At 45.9% G+C, this 14,275-nt stretch overlaps 1 protein-coding gene across 4 annotated transcripts in view; it reads right to left on the bottom strand.

The window, feature by feature from the left end:
* Positions 1 to 14,275, bottom strand: part of ccnd2a (cyclin D2, a) — a 167,409-nt gene that overhangs the window by 15,337 nt on the left and 137,797 nt on the right. For 3 of the 4 annotated variants that reach the window (XR_004766162.1, XR_004766163.1, XM_035426111.1), the window contains exons 1-3: positions 11,492 to 12,056; positions 9,857 to 10,072; positions 4,625 to 4,784 (exon numbers count right to left, since the gene is read on the bottom strand). Coding sequence is in view for 2 of the 4 variants with exons in the window: in XM_035426111.1 (XP_035282002.1) it covers positions 4,625 to 4,784; positions 9,857 to 10,072; positions 11,492 to 11,689 (574 nt within the window). In the remaining 2 variants the exon portion in view is untranslated. Of the gene's footprint in view, positions 1 to 4,624; positions 4,785 to 9,856; positions 10,073 to 11,491; positions 12,057 to 14,275 lie in introns of those variants that run through there. The other variant, XM_035426113.1, reaches the window with a different exon arrangement.

Here is a 14,275-nt window from a genome sequence, read left to right as displayed (position 1 = left end):
GGCATGATGTTCTCTCATTGCAGGCCTCTAACGCTGGTCATTCCGCAGCACTACTCGTTTTCTCCGTCTTCCTGTGCACCGTTAAAGAGGCGCGGGGCGTGTGGGTCAGAGCCACACGGGCACTGTGGTGCAACAGAAACTAAACCGGAATCCTCCTCAACTGTAAAAAACAAAAAAAAAACAAAAAAAAGTTGTTCTTGTAAGAACTTGCCTCAGTCTTGCCTCACGGCGGTGGGAGGCTTGAGCAACAGCGGGCGGGCCCGGGCGGTGTGGGAGGAAACAGAACTCACAGGAACCAGCAGCGTTTCGTTTCAGGACGAGCCCAATCCCTGGCCTTCTGGGGTGTTTTATTTTATTTATTTTTTTCTTCCGTAGAGGATGTGATAGCGCTGGATAAACACTCAGGGAGGAGCTGGAGCGTGTCCTTGCGAAGACCCCAGCTGGGCGCAGGAAGAGGCTCAAACTCGAACCCGCTGACCGCTAACATTCGCTTCTTCTCTAAACCATGAGAGAAGCTTGCGCTTCTCGAGGTCTATCTCGGGCACGGAAATAACTTCTGAATGAAGCTCATGAATGAAAAGGATAAGCAGTAAAGGGACACCCACACCAAAACTGAGTCTGGCATTTCATTCACATGCACAGATGACTGACACTGTATGACGCTAAAGTAGCATAACTGCATGCTAAGGTAATGCCCTAACTTTCAGCCTGCACCTCTGCAGCATGTACATGTCTGGCCCTCTGAAACATGGCATCAACCCCGGTACCCACAATCCCACAGTAATTCAGCCCAGCATTTGAGCATTACACAGTACGCCGTGTCTGCGCAGGCACTTTTATGGTGATACAGATGTAGAAATGGAAGGAAAGGGAATATAATTTGCTGCCAGGGCTGAGTAATCAAACCTGGAAGTTCCTCTGTCAACAAACAGCGCAGCGGGCCTGCAGTCCAGCTGCATCTGAATCATAGTTCAGTGCGGTGTGGGGGGGGGGGTGGGCGGGGGGCGGAGGGCGGGGCAAGGACTCCCACATCTGGGCAGGGATCCCTGTTCTTCAGGAATGTTACTGTACTTTCACAGAATTCTCACAGCGTATCGGCGCTTAGCTTAGCCGTAAGACGTGGCTGCTCTGACCTCGAAAGGCCCCCCCCCCCCAAACCATAGGACCGGCGCGCACGCGTCACCGGCTCGTGATGTCATGCGGTTTCGGAGCGGCGGTGAAGGAACGCCGCAGGAATCCACGACGCCGCGTTATCCCGCTCGTGGGGGCGTCCTGTTGCCGTAAAACATCCGCTTCGTCTACCGCGGGCCGTCCGTGACTCAAGACGCAGCGATCGAAAGCCGAACTCGTCATCCCGCCTCCCGGGTCATTCGGTCACGCCGAACTCCCACCGCCGCCGCCGCCGCCGCCGCGGCACAGAGCAGACCCCGGACCAGCCCTCTCTGGCAGCGGCCTTCAGTGGAAACGGTCTGCCTCACGGTGCATTTCTGCTGGCTACTTCGCCCACTCACATTTCAACAGACTCCTTCACTCCGAAGCCTGCCCTGGCTGGGACGGCGGCGGCGGCGGCGGCACCAGCCGGCGGATTCCGGTCCCGCCACACATACACACCCGCAGACTGGGGGGGGGGGGGGCGGACCGCCGGGGCCGGGGGGGGGGGGGGGGCCCGCGGGCCCCTGTTTACCGCCCCTGAATGGGCTCTGGGGGGGGACAACAAGGCACGCTCGGTTTCTGTGAGGAAGGATCCGGCATAATCTCCCTTAATGAGCTTGTTTCTCCCCCCGCATTATCCGCGGCGCTGCCCCGAGAAGCGCCGGCGCATCCTACCCAGCGTTCCCCGCTGCGCTGACCCTTACATGCCTCTGCATATGAAATGTAGGGCTGGCCCCTTTGTCTCCTTTCTCCCGGACCCTCGCCGAGCCCCGGGCCCATTTGCATAGCTCTGAATGGCCCTCCGATGTTATTAATTAATACTGAACCGGCCTGGGCTGCCTGACAAAAAAAAAAAAAAAAAAAAAAATCCCCACCAAGTAGCCTCGAACGGAACTTTTTCATCAAAAAAAAAAAAAAGCGGAGAACCATTATAAAAATGAACTGCCTTTTTTCTCCCCCTTCTCCCCTTTTCTTGTATTTTTTTTTTTTTTAAACTACAGAGGCTTCGGTTCATAATAGTTTAAAAGAAAAGGGGGAGGAGCGGACAGAAATTGAATTTCAAAGCACACGCTGCAAGATGGTGCGGCAGACGGTACGCGGCGCAATTAAAAAACCAGGTGGGAGACTCTTCTAGCGGCTCTACCTTTTCAGAACGTTCTAGAAGGATTTCAGTAAGTGTTTACGGGATTTTATGACCAGGCAACAATGAGCCAGACTAATTTCCCCAGAAAACCAAAATGTCTCTGCAAGGCATCCAATACTGGACCAATTCTTTCAGTCGTTTTCATCTGGGAGAAAAGACGAAAAGGATACGACGACGTTCGGCCAACAGCTAACACACGCTATCTTACACATCTCCGACACATCCTCTCCCACAAGACTTCAGTACTGTCATTTCCAAGAGACGCGTGCGATAAGTTTTCACTGATTCATCGGAAGAAATCAAGGAAAGGTTCACTCCGTCTCTCTTGCACAATAACTTTTGGAGATGGCTCCAATCACTGACACAGGCATTCCTTCCTGAGTAATACCTCCAGGGGAGGGGGGGGGAAGAGAGAGAGAGAGAGAGAGAGAGAGAGAGAGAGAGAGAGAGAGGGATGACCATGTGTGTCTTCAATGGGACCTTGGCGAGTTCCCATGGAATACCTTCACAGTGTCCCCTCGCCAGGGACCTTTCACAGCACGCCACACTGACAACATCCATTGCACAATCAGAAAGGGGATTCCACATCAAAAAAGCGCCACGTTTAAAGGCCTGTCACTCCTCCGCGGGCTCACATCAATCTCCCCCGTAATGACGCTCAGTGGAACCCTCTCCCCGGGAACAGCCCGGGAGGAGACGGGGGGGGAACGCGGCCAGAGGGGAACTCGCCGAGGGGCTGCTCTGGATCTCATTATCCCCAGCGCCGGAGAGAGAGGAGCACGCTGGGAGAGCCAGCGCCGCAAAGACCCGGAACATGGGAAAGCCAAGGAGCCCCGGAGCAGCTGGGAGGCGTGAGAAGAGAGGGAGAGAGAGAGAGGGAGAGAGAGAGAGAGAGAGAGAGAGAGAGCAGAGAGAGAGAGAGAGAGAGGGAGAGAGAGAGAGAGCAGAGAGAGGGAGAGAGAGCAGAGAGAGAGAGAGAGAGAGAGCAGAGAGAGGGAGAGAGAGCAAGAGAGAGAGAGAGAGAGCAAGAGACAGAGAGAGAGAGAGAGCAGAGAGAGGGAGAGGGAGAGAGATCAAGAGAGAGAGAGGGGGGGGAGAGAGAGAGAGAGAGACAGACAGAGACACAAAGAGAGAGAGAGCAGGGAGAGGGAGAGAGAGCAAGAGAGAGAGAGAGGGGGGAGAGAGAAAGAAAGAGAGAGGGAGGGAGAGACAGAGAGAGAGAGAGAGAGAAGAGAGCAAGAGAGAGAGAGAGAGAGAACGAGAGAGAGAGAGGCAGATACCAAACCATGACAGGCCTGGCTGTATGGTTCTTTGAGGAAACAATGTCCTTCACTTTCGATCTCCGCGTCACTCTGCCCCCCCCCCCCCCCGCCCCCCCTTCCACCACATTAGACTGTATTTGGGAACGTTCTGGCCCTCCCACGGCTCTCCATTTGATGTCCTAGAGGCGATGCACCTTGAGAACGCGGGTTCTGCCCTTTTCCCACCCGGGACAGGCCTGCCATTGGTCCTCGGCGGACAGGAACGCCCAGGGCCCCGAGCGGCCCTTTGAAGTGACACGGCATTCAGCCGGAGCCCCGACATGCCCCCAAAACATGAACACGCCAGTCATAAAACAGGGAGAGGTACTCAGGCATGCTCTCCATCATGCGCACTCTTTTCAGGCCACATACCTTAGCGCAGAGGTAATACGTCTCCCCCACTGTTAGTCAGTCCACAATGCATGACACTTAGCGACCGGCTAATAATGAAAATTGAAAGAGGCTACCACAGACATGTTTGCTCAGAAGTCCACTCTTGTTTCCCCTTGGGGGGCGGGGGGGGGAGAGTGGGGAGTGGGAGTGGGGGTGCAGGCTTGGCAGTGGTGCAGGCAGATACTGTATTGCAACACTCACCAAGAGGTTGATGCAAGTCGAACACTCTGTTCACTTGCTACTTGGTATGTTGACAAAGAAAAAGAGTACTATGACATAAGTTTTAATCTGGTTCATCTTAATGAAGTCAAGATTTTTCACCAAAACTAGAAGCTCTCGGGGCCAATACTGGATTGTGGATTGAATTGTGGGTTATGTCTCTTTATTTAGGAGAAAAATGAGACACAGAAAGAGTAAAACCAACAGGGCAATGACAGGACTGGTACTGAAACATTTCGATGTATTACCAACACTTGGTCTTGTATTTCCTGTGTGATGCACACTCTTTGAAATTACCAAGGAACTATACACAGTACTTTCGAGGCATAAAGACTTGTTACCTCAGGGAAACAAGTGCCACCCAGAACACCTGTGACACGTAAATGCAAGCAGATCAGAACCTGCTGAGCTCTACCTGTGGCGCAGAGCGCGATGAAGGTCTGCACGTGCTTCCGAATGAGCGTCAGCTTCTCCTTGGGCAGGGGAAGCTTCCTCATGATGTGTTCGATGAAGTCGTTGGGGGTGACGGCTGCCAGGTTCCACTTCAACTTCCCCAGCACCACCAGCTCCCACTCCTGGAAAGAGGAGAGGAAAACAATCGGAGTACAAGAGACCCTTGTGGGGGTGGTGACGGGGGGGTGGAGTGGGCACTGTTACTGCCATCTACTGCCAAGACACCTCCCTGGGGACTGGTAGTACAGCTGGCCTTCACCCTACCTCCAGCGTAAGTCTCTTAGCTGGCGGGGACGTGGGAAGGACACGCTGCAGAGGTTATGTTAGCCAGGCAACAGCAGCTACACAGTGAGCGAGCGCCGATGACCTCAGAGATGCATCTGTCTGACATCTGGCAGTTTACTCCTGAGATTCGCAGGAGGTCTGGGCCAGTCAGAGCTCAGTCTGTCAGACGTCTTTATCAGATGGGCCGGGCGGGGGGGGGAGGGTGGGGTGTTGTGGGGAGGGGGGCGGGGAGGCGGGCGGGGAGTGGAAGAAAAGCTGTGAATGAATGGGTTGCACAGTTTTTTTGGCTAACAGTCTATGGACGTGATGTTGAACTTCGCAGCCTGTATTTTACGTAAATATCTCTGAAGTTACGCCTCATCTCATTGTCGCTACCTCAAAACATGACCTATGAAGCTGCCTGAAACTGACATCGTGTTGTTTGATTTGCTATTGATTGTTGGCCCGTGGACACGGACAGAATAGATGACCAGAAGATGCGCAGCCGCAGCTAACAGGAGTCTGTTTTGAGGGCAGCTCAGGCCATTATTTTAAAATACAATTTTTTCTTCCTGGATCTCATCCTCCATACATCGAATCCTCACAAATTTTCTGTCAACAGGGTAAAAATAGAAACTCCAACTGCCATTGACGTCTACTGCTAGCTGACGGCTGCCGTTGCCCGGTGACACTTTCTGGTGGTTACATTTTGGCCTTTGGTCATGGTGGGGCTTCGGCAGGCGAGAGTGACGGTTGTCCTTTCTTTGAAAAAGCATGAGTTAGAGGGACAGCGAGTGAGTCATTTGGGAGCGATTCAGAGGCGCTTGCTTTCCTGTGACCGGGGGCTCGGATGTTGGTTCTCTCACCAGTAAACCACATGCACTTAGTCATGGGACGGTCCAACATGGTTGCCATTAAAGGAAACCCCCACCCCACCCCCCACCCCCCAAAAGAAATTACTGTCTGCACACAATTATACAAACACCAAGAGCACAATCTGTGTAATATCCAGCTTAACAAGATGGTGCTCCTCATATTTAGGCACATTATTCCTGATGATGTGGAGGCAGAGGGGTGGTGGTGGAATAGTCTGCGTACAGAGCATAGAGTGTTCATTCCAGGGCTGCTCCAGGTGAGCCGTGAGATCTGGATTCTCAGCACACCTAACCACTGCTCGCCAAAACTTCCATACTTTCACATCTCGGCTGAATTACGCGGACCATGGCGTCCATGATAGGCCAGCGTGCAATGACTGAGCATCGCGGGCTCTCCATTCCCCACTGCAGCTCCACTGAATCCTCACAACCACCTTTCTGGTGATGAAATTATCGTTAAATGGTCACTTTCCTGCTCTTCTTTCATGGCTGAAAGGGATCTTTCCTAACACCACTGCTGACGGTAGAATCGTCAGTTAGCCACTGACATGGGTTTGAACATTAAGGGAAATGTTTCATCTCAACAAAACCACAAAATGGGTGTGTGAACTACAGCTACTCTGAAACTACAAAATAATATGCAACTTCCTAGTATATGGGAAACTCTTGAATAGTTTCTCTGGCCAAGAGCATTCACCAAAAAAAACTGGGAAAGAAATAACTAATGGAAAACTACCCAGTAATGTGTAACCACCAGGTAACTGACAACAGCCAATAACGAGTGACCACCAAAGTAATGGAAAACTGCGAAATAAAGACAAAGCAACAAGCAACTGCCAAGTGAGGAACAACTGCCAGTTAATGGATTAAACACACTGAATTTACAGTGTTCTCTTACAAAAGCAATCACTCTAATAAGCAACAGTAGTGATCTTGGTTTGAACTAATGTTACATTTCGAGGAATCGGTATTCTGAAAGCCTATAGGAAGACCTACAAATGCCACTGTAATAATGAGTTATAGATCAGCTAAATTTAATTAATCTACGACTGAGCAATTCCAGACATTCCTCTTCCCCCCCCCGTCCCCTCACCTCCCCTCAACCTCTGGCCAATCCTGTATCTTCCTTAATCTTGTCTGCTCTCTAATTGGCAGGTCCCACCCAGGCAGCGGTCATGTGACCGTGGCCTGTCCGGAGTGCTGCCCTTCATTTGGGCCACAGCCCAGCGGCAGCCCTTGCAACACACCCTTGGTGAACACAGGCAGCCCACTTCCTTCCAGTTACCCTCTGCTGCAAAAAGCCTCCGCTTGCACCTTCTTCATCACTGTGGTGGCTTTTACAAGAAACTGTCACCAGAAATGGGTAGAGAGAAAAAAACCGATGTGACTAATTCAGCTGATCACCAGTTTCCTTTTTTTTTTTTCTTTCTGTCAACCAAAGGAAAGCCATATAGAGACATAATGAACACCCCAGAAATTCTCCCTCAACTCAAGGGACAACCCCCTTCCACCCACAACTGCCGTTTTGAGTCGGAGACTGCCCAGACCACTTTTGACTCGAGTCGACGAGCGCGTTTCACTCCCTTCACTCACACGGTTCTTTGCTCGGGTTTCACCCCAGCCTCCACCCGACAGCGCAGACCAGGTTTAAATGGATTTTTAAAGCTGAGAAAAGTCTCTTAAGTGAGCATGTGCAGGAAGCAGACTGAGGGAGGGGCCCGCAGAAATCCCCACAAATCCCAACGATGTACTCATGTCATGACCCGAACACAGCAGGGGTTTAATGGATAGAGTTTTTTTTTTTCGTTTTTTTTTGGGGGGGGGGGGGGGTGTTGCCACCTGCACCCTAGCCCTCTGAAACACGCACACATAAGGTTCCCGGGCTAATCGCACCCCACAGCACACTCAAACAGAAAGACAGCGTCTGACAGCTTGCAGTACTCACTCATTGCCCTGCAGCTGAAAGAAGGATGACCAGACCATGCATTATGTAAAGCCAGATTTCACCTTCAGGTCAATAACACTTAAGCCACTCTTACAACATGGGTGGGATCAGGTGTTTATTAAAAAATGTTTATGCGATGCTGAAGAGGAAATGCGTATCTGGTGTGAGAAAATAGCTAATTTAATTTCCAAACATCCCAGGGCTGATTTATTCATAACCTGCCTTGGGGTGGAGGGGTAGTGGGAAGGCTGAGGGGGGTCTTACGTTGGGGCAGGGAGGGACACACAAATGGTGTGCTTGACCAGGTCACAAAAGCAGCGAGGACAAGACCAGGCCACACTAACAGTTTGGTCTGGACAAAGTCACACTAATATGCAGCTCTAGTCTGTATTACACCCAGCCAGCTGCTGATATGTACCACTTCATGCTAAGCACTACGTGCAGCTATTCCAATGGTAATTTCACAAATCTCTGTGCAAATTCACCCAAAACAAGGAAGTGAATGTGTAATTCTCAGACACTGGCAAGTCATGAAACATCTCATGGAGCGCTGTTATTCAGTGAGAGTTTGTGAAAAGATATCACAGGCCATATTTAACCTCACTTGTAAAATGATCATAACCAAAGCAGTACCATACTGCAAAATCAAAATATCTACAACACAGGGGGATGCACAGAGCATATGAAACAAGGCATTTATTTTCATTTCATGGATTGTAAGGATCTACGATTTATTTTTCACATAAAGAAAAATATCATGAAGTGCCTATGCCAAGAGAAGAAGGTGAGCAGATCTAAATGTGAAAAAATGTTTGGCATAATGTGTTATGATCTTTCTGCAAAATGCCATTGCAAATATGGAGCACTCAGAGAATTGAAACTGAGATTTGCTTGGTTCAAGGGAAATATAGCTGTTTGACTTCAGCTCCCCCGTGCCAAATTGGAGGATTCAGGATTATTGTTCAGGTGGTTGTTGTTGACGCCAGTGGAAAGGTTGTTGTTGCAATGGCAGCACACATGGGATCTGGTTAATTCACAGTCTGCAGACTGTACTGTGCAAACAAAAAACTGACAGGCATCATTCTTCATTTCAACAAGAACAAGATATATATATGTATATATATATATATATGTATATATATATATATATATATATATATATATATATCAGGAATTTGCTGAAGACTAACCCGCCAGTTGCCCCACCCAAGAAGAATCAAACTGGCTGCATGTCCTATCAGGAGCACACTCACCAAGAGCAACTACCTGTCCGATTGGAGGAGGTATAATACATGGTGTGATGAGCTTTAACTTAAAGACCAGGTGAACAACATTTTCAAACCTTCAGCTTTGGGGCCCTGCTGCAGGTCAAAGTAAGGTATAGCCTGATTAATATTGTAACGTACTAAGCACGCGCCTTTGACTTATCTTTGTGTCTCAGAGATTGAATGTGGAACACAGCTGTGACCTGAAGCCAGTCGTTCCTCCACTCTTTGGTCCACCTATGCATGGCTGAGATCCAGCTCCTGGCCGCTACTCAACACTGAAGTCATTGCTCAGCAGCAAATATTTGCCACTAGGTGGCGATAGAGACCGGATTACAGACAGGGGCAACTGTAATACCTTGTTACTGTACATAGCTTTGGCTCGTGATTGTAGTCTTAATTTAGTATAACATTCATCTTCGATATGACGTTCTTCAATATTTTCATGTTACAGTAGCTATATAATAGTAGCTATCATCTCACTAAAATCCTATTTTTTCGATTTTGCATTCTCTAGGCGTATTATTTTCGATTAGAATAGAGGTTATGAGGACTTGCCACGATACAATGAATACAGTCCTAGAAATACATGTGCGTTAAAAGGACGTGGCGATGCTTGAAAATATCCTCCAGTGAACAAGCTAACAAAGACCCATGTACAACTATTAGGCATTATACTGGCCTACATAATTATATTAATTAAATAATACAGTCCCATTGCATTGACGAAAACACCTGCATAATAGCTGCAAATTGTTAAATACGGCCAGGTTTGACAGTACATGTAGTGAACCCAAATACACTGTAAATGAGCAATTTACCCCCGGAAACCATATGTTGCTTACCAGCAGCTCCTGTGGTTTGATGGAATTATCAGTGTAGATGCAAAGTTTTTCTGCTGTTAATGGACGCGTCTCTTTTAATTTAGATGCAAGAAACATGCAAACTGCTCCAAGTAGCTGCAGATTGCTCTTCCTGGTGCGTACCACAGCTAAAAATCTGTCCAAGTAGTTCATTGCCAAAGGAAAAACCTCTTCTTCGCATTTCTGTTCCTCACAAACCTGCAGAAAGAAACAAACGACTACAGTTAGAATTACCCAACTGAAGCCTATATGCAACATGTGGCGCCCAGTTTCAATATAGCTAAATTATTCATTAAAAACATCAAGAAGCACAATTTAACAAATTAATATCTTATTTCAATAAAAAATAATAATAATGAAAAATCCCCGAATCGCATAAATATCTCCCAGGAATCCGTCGCAATGTTATTACGAATTGAACTCAACTCTAGGCTGGTGAAACAATGTCAATAATTTTAAAATAGATTCTTTAAGTTTGGACAAAGCCTAGACTGTCAATACACACGCATTCCTTCAGTTCATTCGGTAAGAAATGAATTCAAGTCACAATCACCCCAGCCAAAAACACCCATGCCGCACTGTTCTGGAGATCTTTTTTTAATTCGTCATATTTTCATAAAATATTTAAAAATATAAATAAATTGCATAGCGCACATATGATCACATTGAAATGTTTGTTAGACCTTTTTACATCATTCCCGACAATTCATAACCTCAGAAATCGAAGTTTCAAACTTAAAAAATGGTTAAATTAAAACGTGGTAGCATGTGCTTGATGTCGAGTGCGTCACCGGCAGGTTCAAATAATTATTTCGAAAAATTGTTTAAAATCCATACGATAAGTAAAATGAACAATTTACACATGAAAATAAAGCTTAATGGGTCGTTTTTGTTTTCCGAACGTTTCCAAGAGGAAATGTTTAAGGGGTTGTTAATTATCAAACTTAATTCTTTGCTAACGGATTTAGAAAAGAGGGCTGAGCAGAGCAGGACTAGGGCCCGCGCCCTTCCGTGAACAAATACTTTGAAAAAAATATACAAAATATTCACTACATTTCCTGCGTAGATTTTCACAAGGAATGTGCAGAGCAAACGTTGATCTATTCGCACATGTATATTTTGAGAGCTGTTATGGTTGTTTATGTGACTAAAAAGTCTTCGGAAAATGCTGTGATACTTGCCGAAAAACCAACATGGCGTTACAGTTAGTCTATATTATGGAACAAGGATACGTAGTAAACGGCATACGTGTGCATGGAAATATTTAAACGAAAAAAACAAACAGCATCTTAACTCAAAGCACCTTTTCTAAATCAGGCAAATGTAATTATCTCATAAGCAAGCTTTTATCCTATCCATTATCTTACATTCGTAATCATGTGTTCACTGTTTCGAAGAAACACAATCGACTCGCTCCTAAAATAGCTTTGAAAATATTTTTTAAAATACATCGTTTCACCAAAACAGGAATGTATAGTCGGAAATGAGAAAAAGAACAGCTTATTCCCTCTCGGTATGCAATAAAGACGGGATGAGAGGGGAAAAAACAGTTTAGAAGATTTAGAAAGGAGGTGTGGGCACGGAAATGCAGAGTTAAACGCGGCTGTCGGTACAAACCTCTAGCATCCAAGTTGCAACCATTCTTCGCATGAAAGGTTGAATATCCTTCTGGACACATTTAAAATACGAAAACTGTGGCAGAAACCTTTCTTCGATGGTTAACAGGCTCTGTAAAACCCTGTCATCAAAGAGAAGATTCGGATCGGGACGGGCTCTTAGGACGGTGTCCATTTCGAGGCAAAGAAGTTGTTCCATGATTGTTCTAGGGAGGTGTTTCCTTTTCAAACCCTCTTAGAATGTTAAAAAATATGTATAGAATAGCAAAAGAAGATGCAATGCAACTGGAAGCAAAGCCTTTTTGGGAAACACATAAGTGAGACTGCAGGGCTGTCCAGTAGTCCTGTCTCCCCTTGCGAACTTTCTCTTCGCTTCTACTTTCCTCTAGCTAGCTTTCAACCCTGCTTAATGCTGACCAAGTGACGCAAGCCTCTCACAGCAGATCTCATTATGTAGAACAGTCGGCTAGACGTAGCATGCACACATCAAACATTTTTTTCTTCTCGTTCTTGTTCGGTAAGCTAATAAGGAACCAGGAGGCCTCGTACAGGGAAATAAATTACACCTTGCGGATATAATATTAATTGTTTAAACTAAACGACCCCCCCCCCCCCCACACACACACACACACACATACACACACTCATAGTGTCTTGCGCACAGATGCTCAATCGCACACAGAGAGGGAACACTCGCGTGCGCGCGAGCGTGCGAGTAAATTAAATAAAAATGTAATAAAATTACATAAAAGAAAGCCAGAGCTCAGGGGTTAGAACATTTGATTGCAAATGAACAAATTTTGATATGTCATAATTCTGAGATGCATAAGTGTCGAAAAACAAAGAGGTCATTCTTTAGCTATATTGGTGGTATATGTGTGTTTGGGGTGGGGTTGGGTACAGTTGCTTTGACTTAAGTGGCTGCATAAAAACTTCATTTGGTCTTTAAAAAATCTATAAAAATGTGACGTGATCCATTCTTGGAGTCGCTATCCTCCGTTTTCCTTTTTTAACCTGACTGCTGCAAAGAATTACGGGCACATCACTTTTTAATTGATGCTATTTTTTAATGTAATCATTATTAAACTACTTCTGCTTACATCCCCACCCCCAGCACTAGAGCTATCTTTTATATACCAGCCGCGCTTGTGGTCTGAAGCCGATAGCTTTCTAGGAAACTATAAGCTCGCGTTGCAGTGACAGCACAGCAAAGCGATCCATCGTGCTGAAATGACGATTTTACCTGAACCTCAAATTATGATTATAAAGAGTATATATTGGCAATATAGACGTTTCATTGACTTTCTCGTGTGGATTTTATAGGCTACTCAGGCTAGGGAGACCAGATAGAGACAGAATATATATCTACATTCGCAACTTAAACTATCTTAAGTGGACGTAGTAGCCTATGCGCAGCCTATTCTAAGACCCATAAGTGAAAAACGCTTATAGAAATCCCAATGCAATCTAGGGAGGAAAGGTGCACTGACTAGTTATAATGTTAGGCAAGAATGCAGCTTTTCAAATGTGCTGCACGTGTTATGCCATGCGCCCGGATTCAAGATTTAGGAAAACGCCACATGCCTCAGAAAAACTACACTGCACAGAGCGCTGATATACCTGGACACAACTGGAAATGCAAAAGTAGGCTATTGTCATTTACAAACAACGGCAAAAGTGACTGAGCGACTGCTTACACACTTCTGAGAGAAGTGGAAAATGTCTCTTTAAAGCAGTTTTGTTTCTAGATTGTTTCCTCCCCTTTGTCAGAATTTGCATAGCCAATAGTTCTTCTGCGCGCGACCAAGGCACGCGGATTGTTACTGGGCAGACTTCTATAGTTCTTTACAAGCATTCCTCCTCTGCGGCAGGAAGGGCCACCCATCATTGGCACTTTATCAATCACCAGATCCGTGTGCGCATAATACCGTGCAGTCCTACGCATGAAGATAATAAAACGAGAAGTAAAACCCTAAGTAGATTTAGCTTTTAAACGATTTAGACTTAAGAGAAAGAAAATGTAGCCTTCATCGGAAAACCCCCCCCAAACTGCGTCAAAAACAATTCGGAGCTAATTGCTAAGTAGTTTAATAATATAAAAAAGTTCAAACACGTTATGATTTGTATACAAACATGAATAGAGTAAGAGAAAGCTGAAGCAGTTGTTTACATGTTATTAAGGATTCAGAAGTTAAAAAAAAAAATCTAAATTAGGGTGAAGTGGATACACTTGAAATAATAGGCATTGGCTATTTTTAACTGTTTATGATCGTCAATCGCATTAAAATAAAACACGGCATTCAAGTCTCCAATGTCAATGTAATGTGAAAAGTAACCTCTAACTTCGTTATCAATCCATATCTTGAACTATGACTTTAACCATTATTTTGAAAAAATTCGAGGGAAACAGGCAGCAAGCTCAGTTTATGTTATTTGCGGTCAATTAAGGTGTTCTAAACTTTGTATTAACTGTTTTCTGATTTAAATACTGTTATTGTAGTTTTACAGTGGATATGAATATGTTTAAAAATGATTCGCATTCAAGAATTTACAAGGCTGCCCAGTGGATAAAAATATAAGTAGGCTAATACGCGATAGATTGTTTGATCACTTCCGGCTTTAATTTAATTTATACTTTTTCCTTTGAAATCTTTTTTGAAATTAAAATCACCCTCTCACATTCACAGCTCACTTATTTGGTACTGATATTCTTAAAAGTTCCCTTAATTCTTTTCTCCTAATCGTGTAACGGTATTACTAAGTCCTCTCCCCACACTACCACTGG

Source organism: Anguilla anguilla, chromosome 7, assembly GCF_013347855.1.
Source record: "Anguilla anguilla isolate fAngAng1 chromosome 7, fAngAng1.pri, whole genome shotgun sequence".
NCBI classification, from domain to species: Eukaryota; Metazoa; Chordata; class Actinopteri; order Anguilliformes; family Anguillidae; genus Anguilla; species Anguilla anguilla.
Note: the sequence above shows the minus strand (reverse complement) of the source record. Positions and strands in the feature narration are given on the sequence as shown.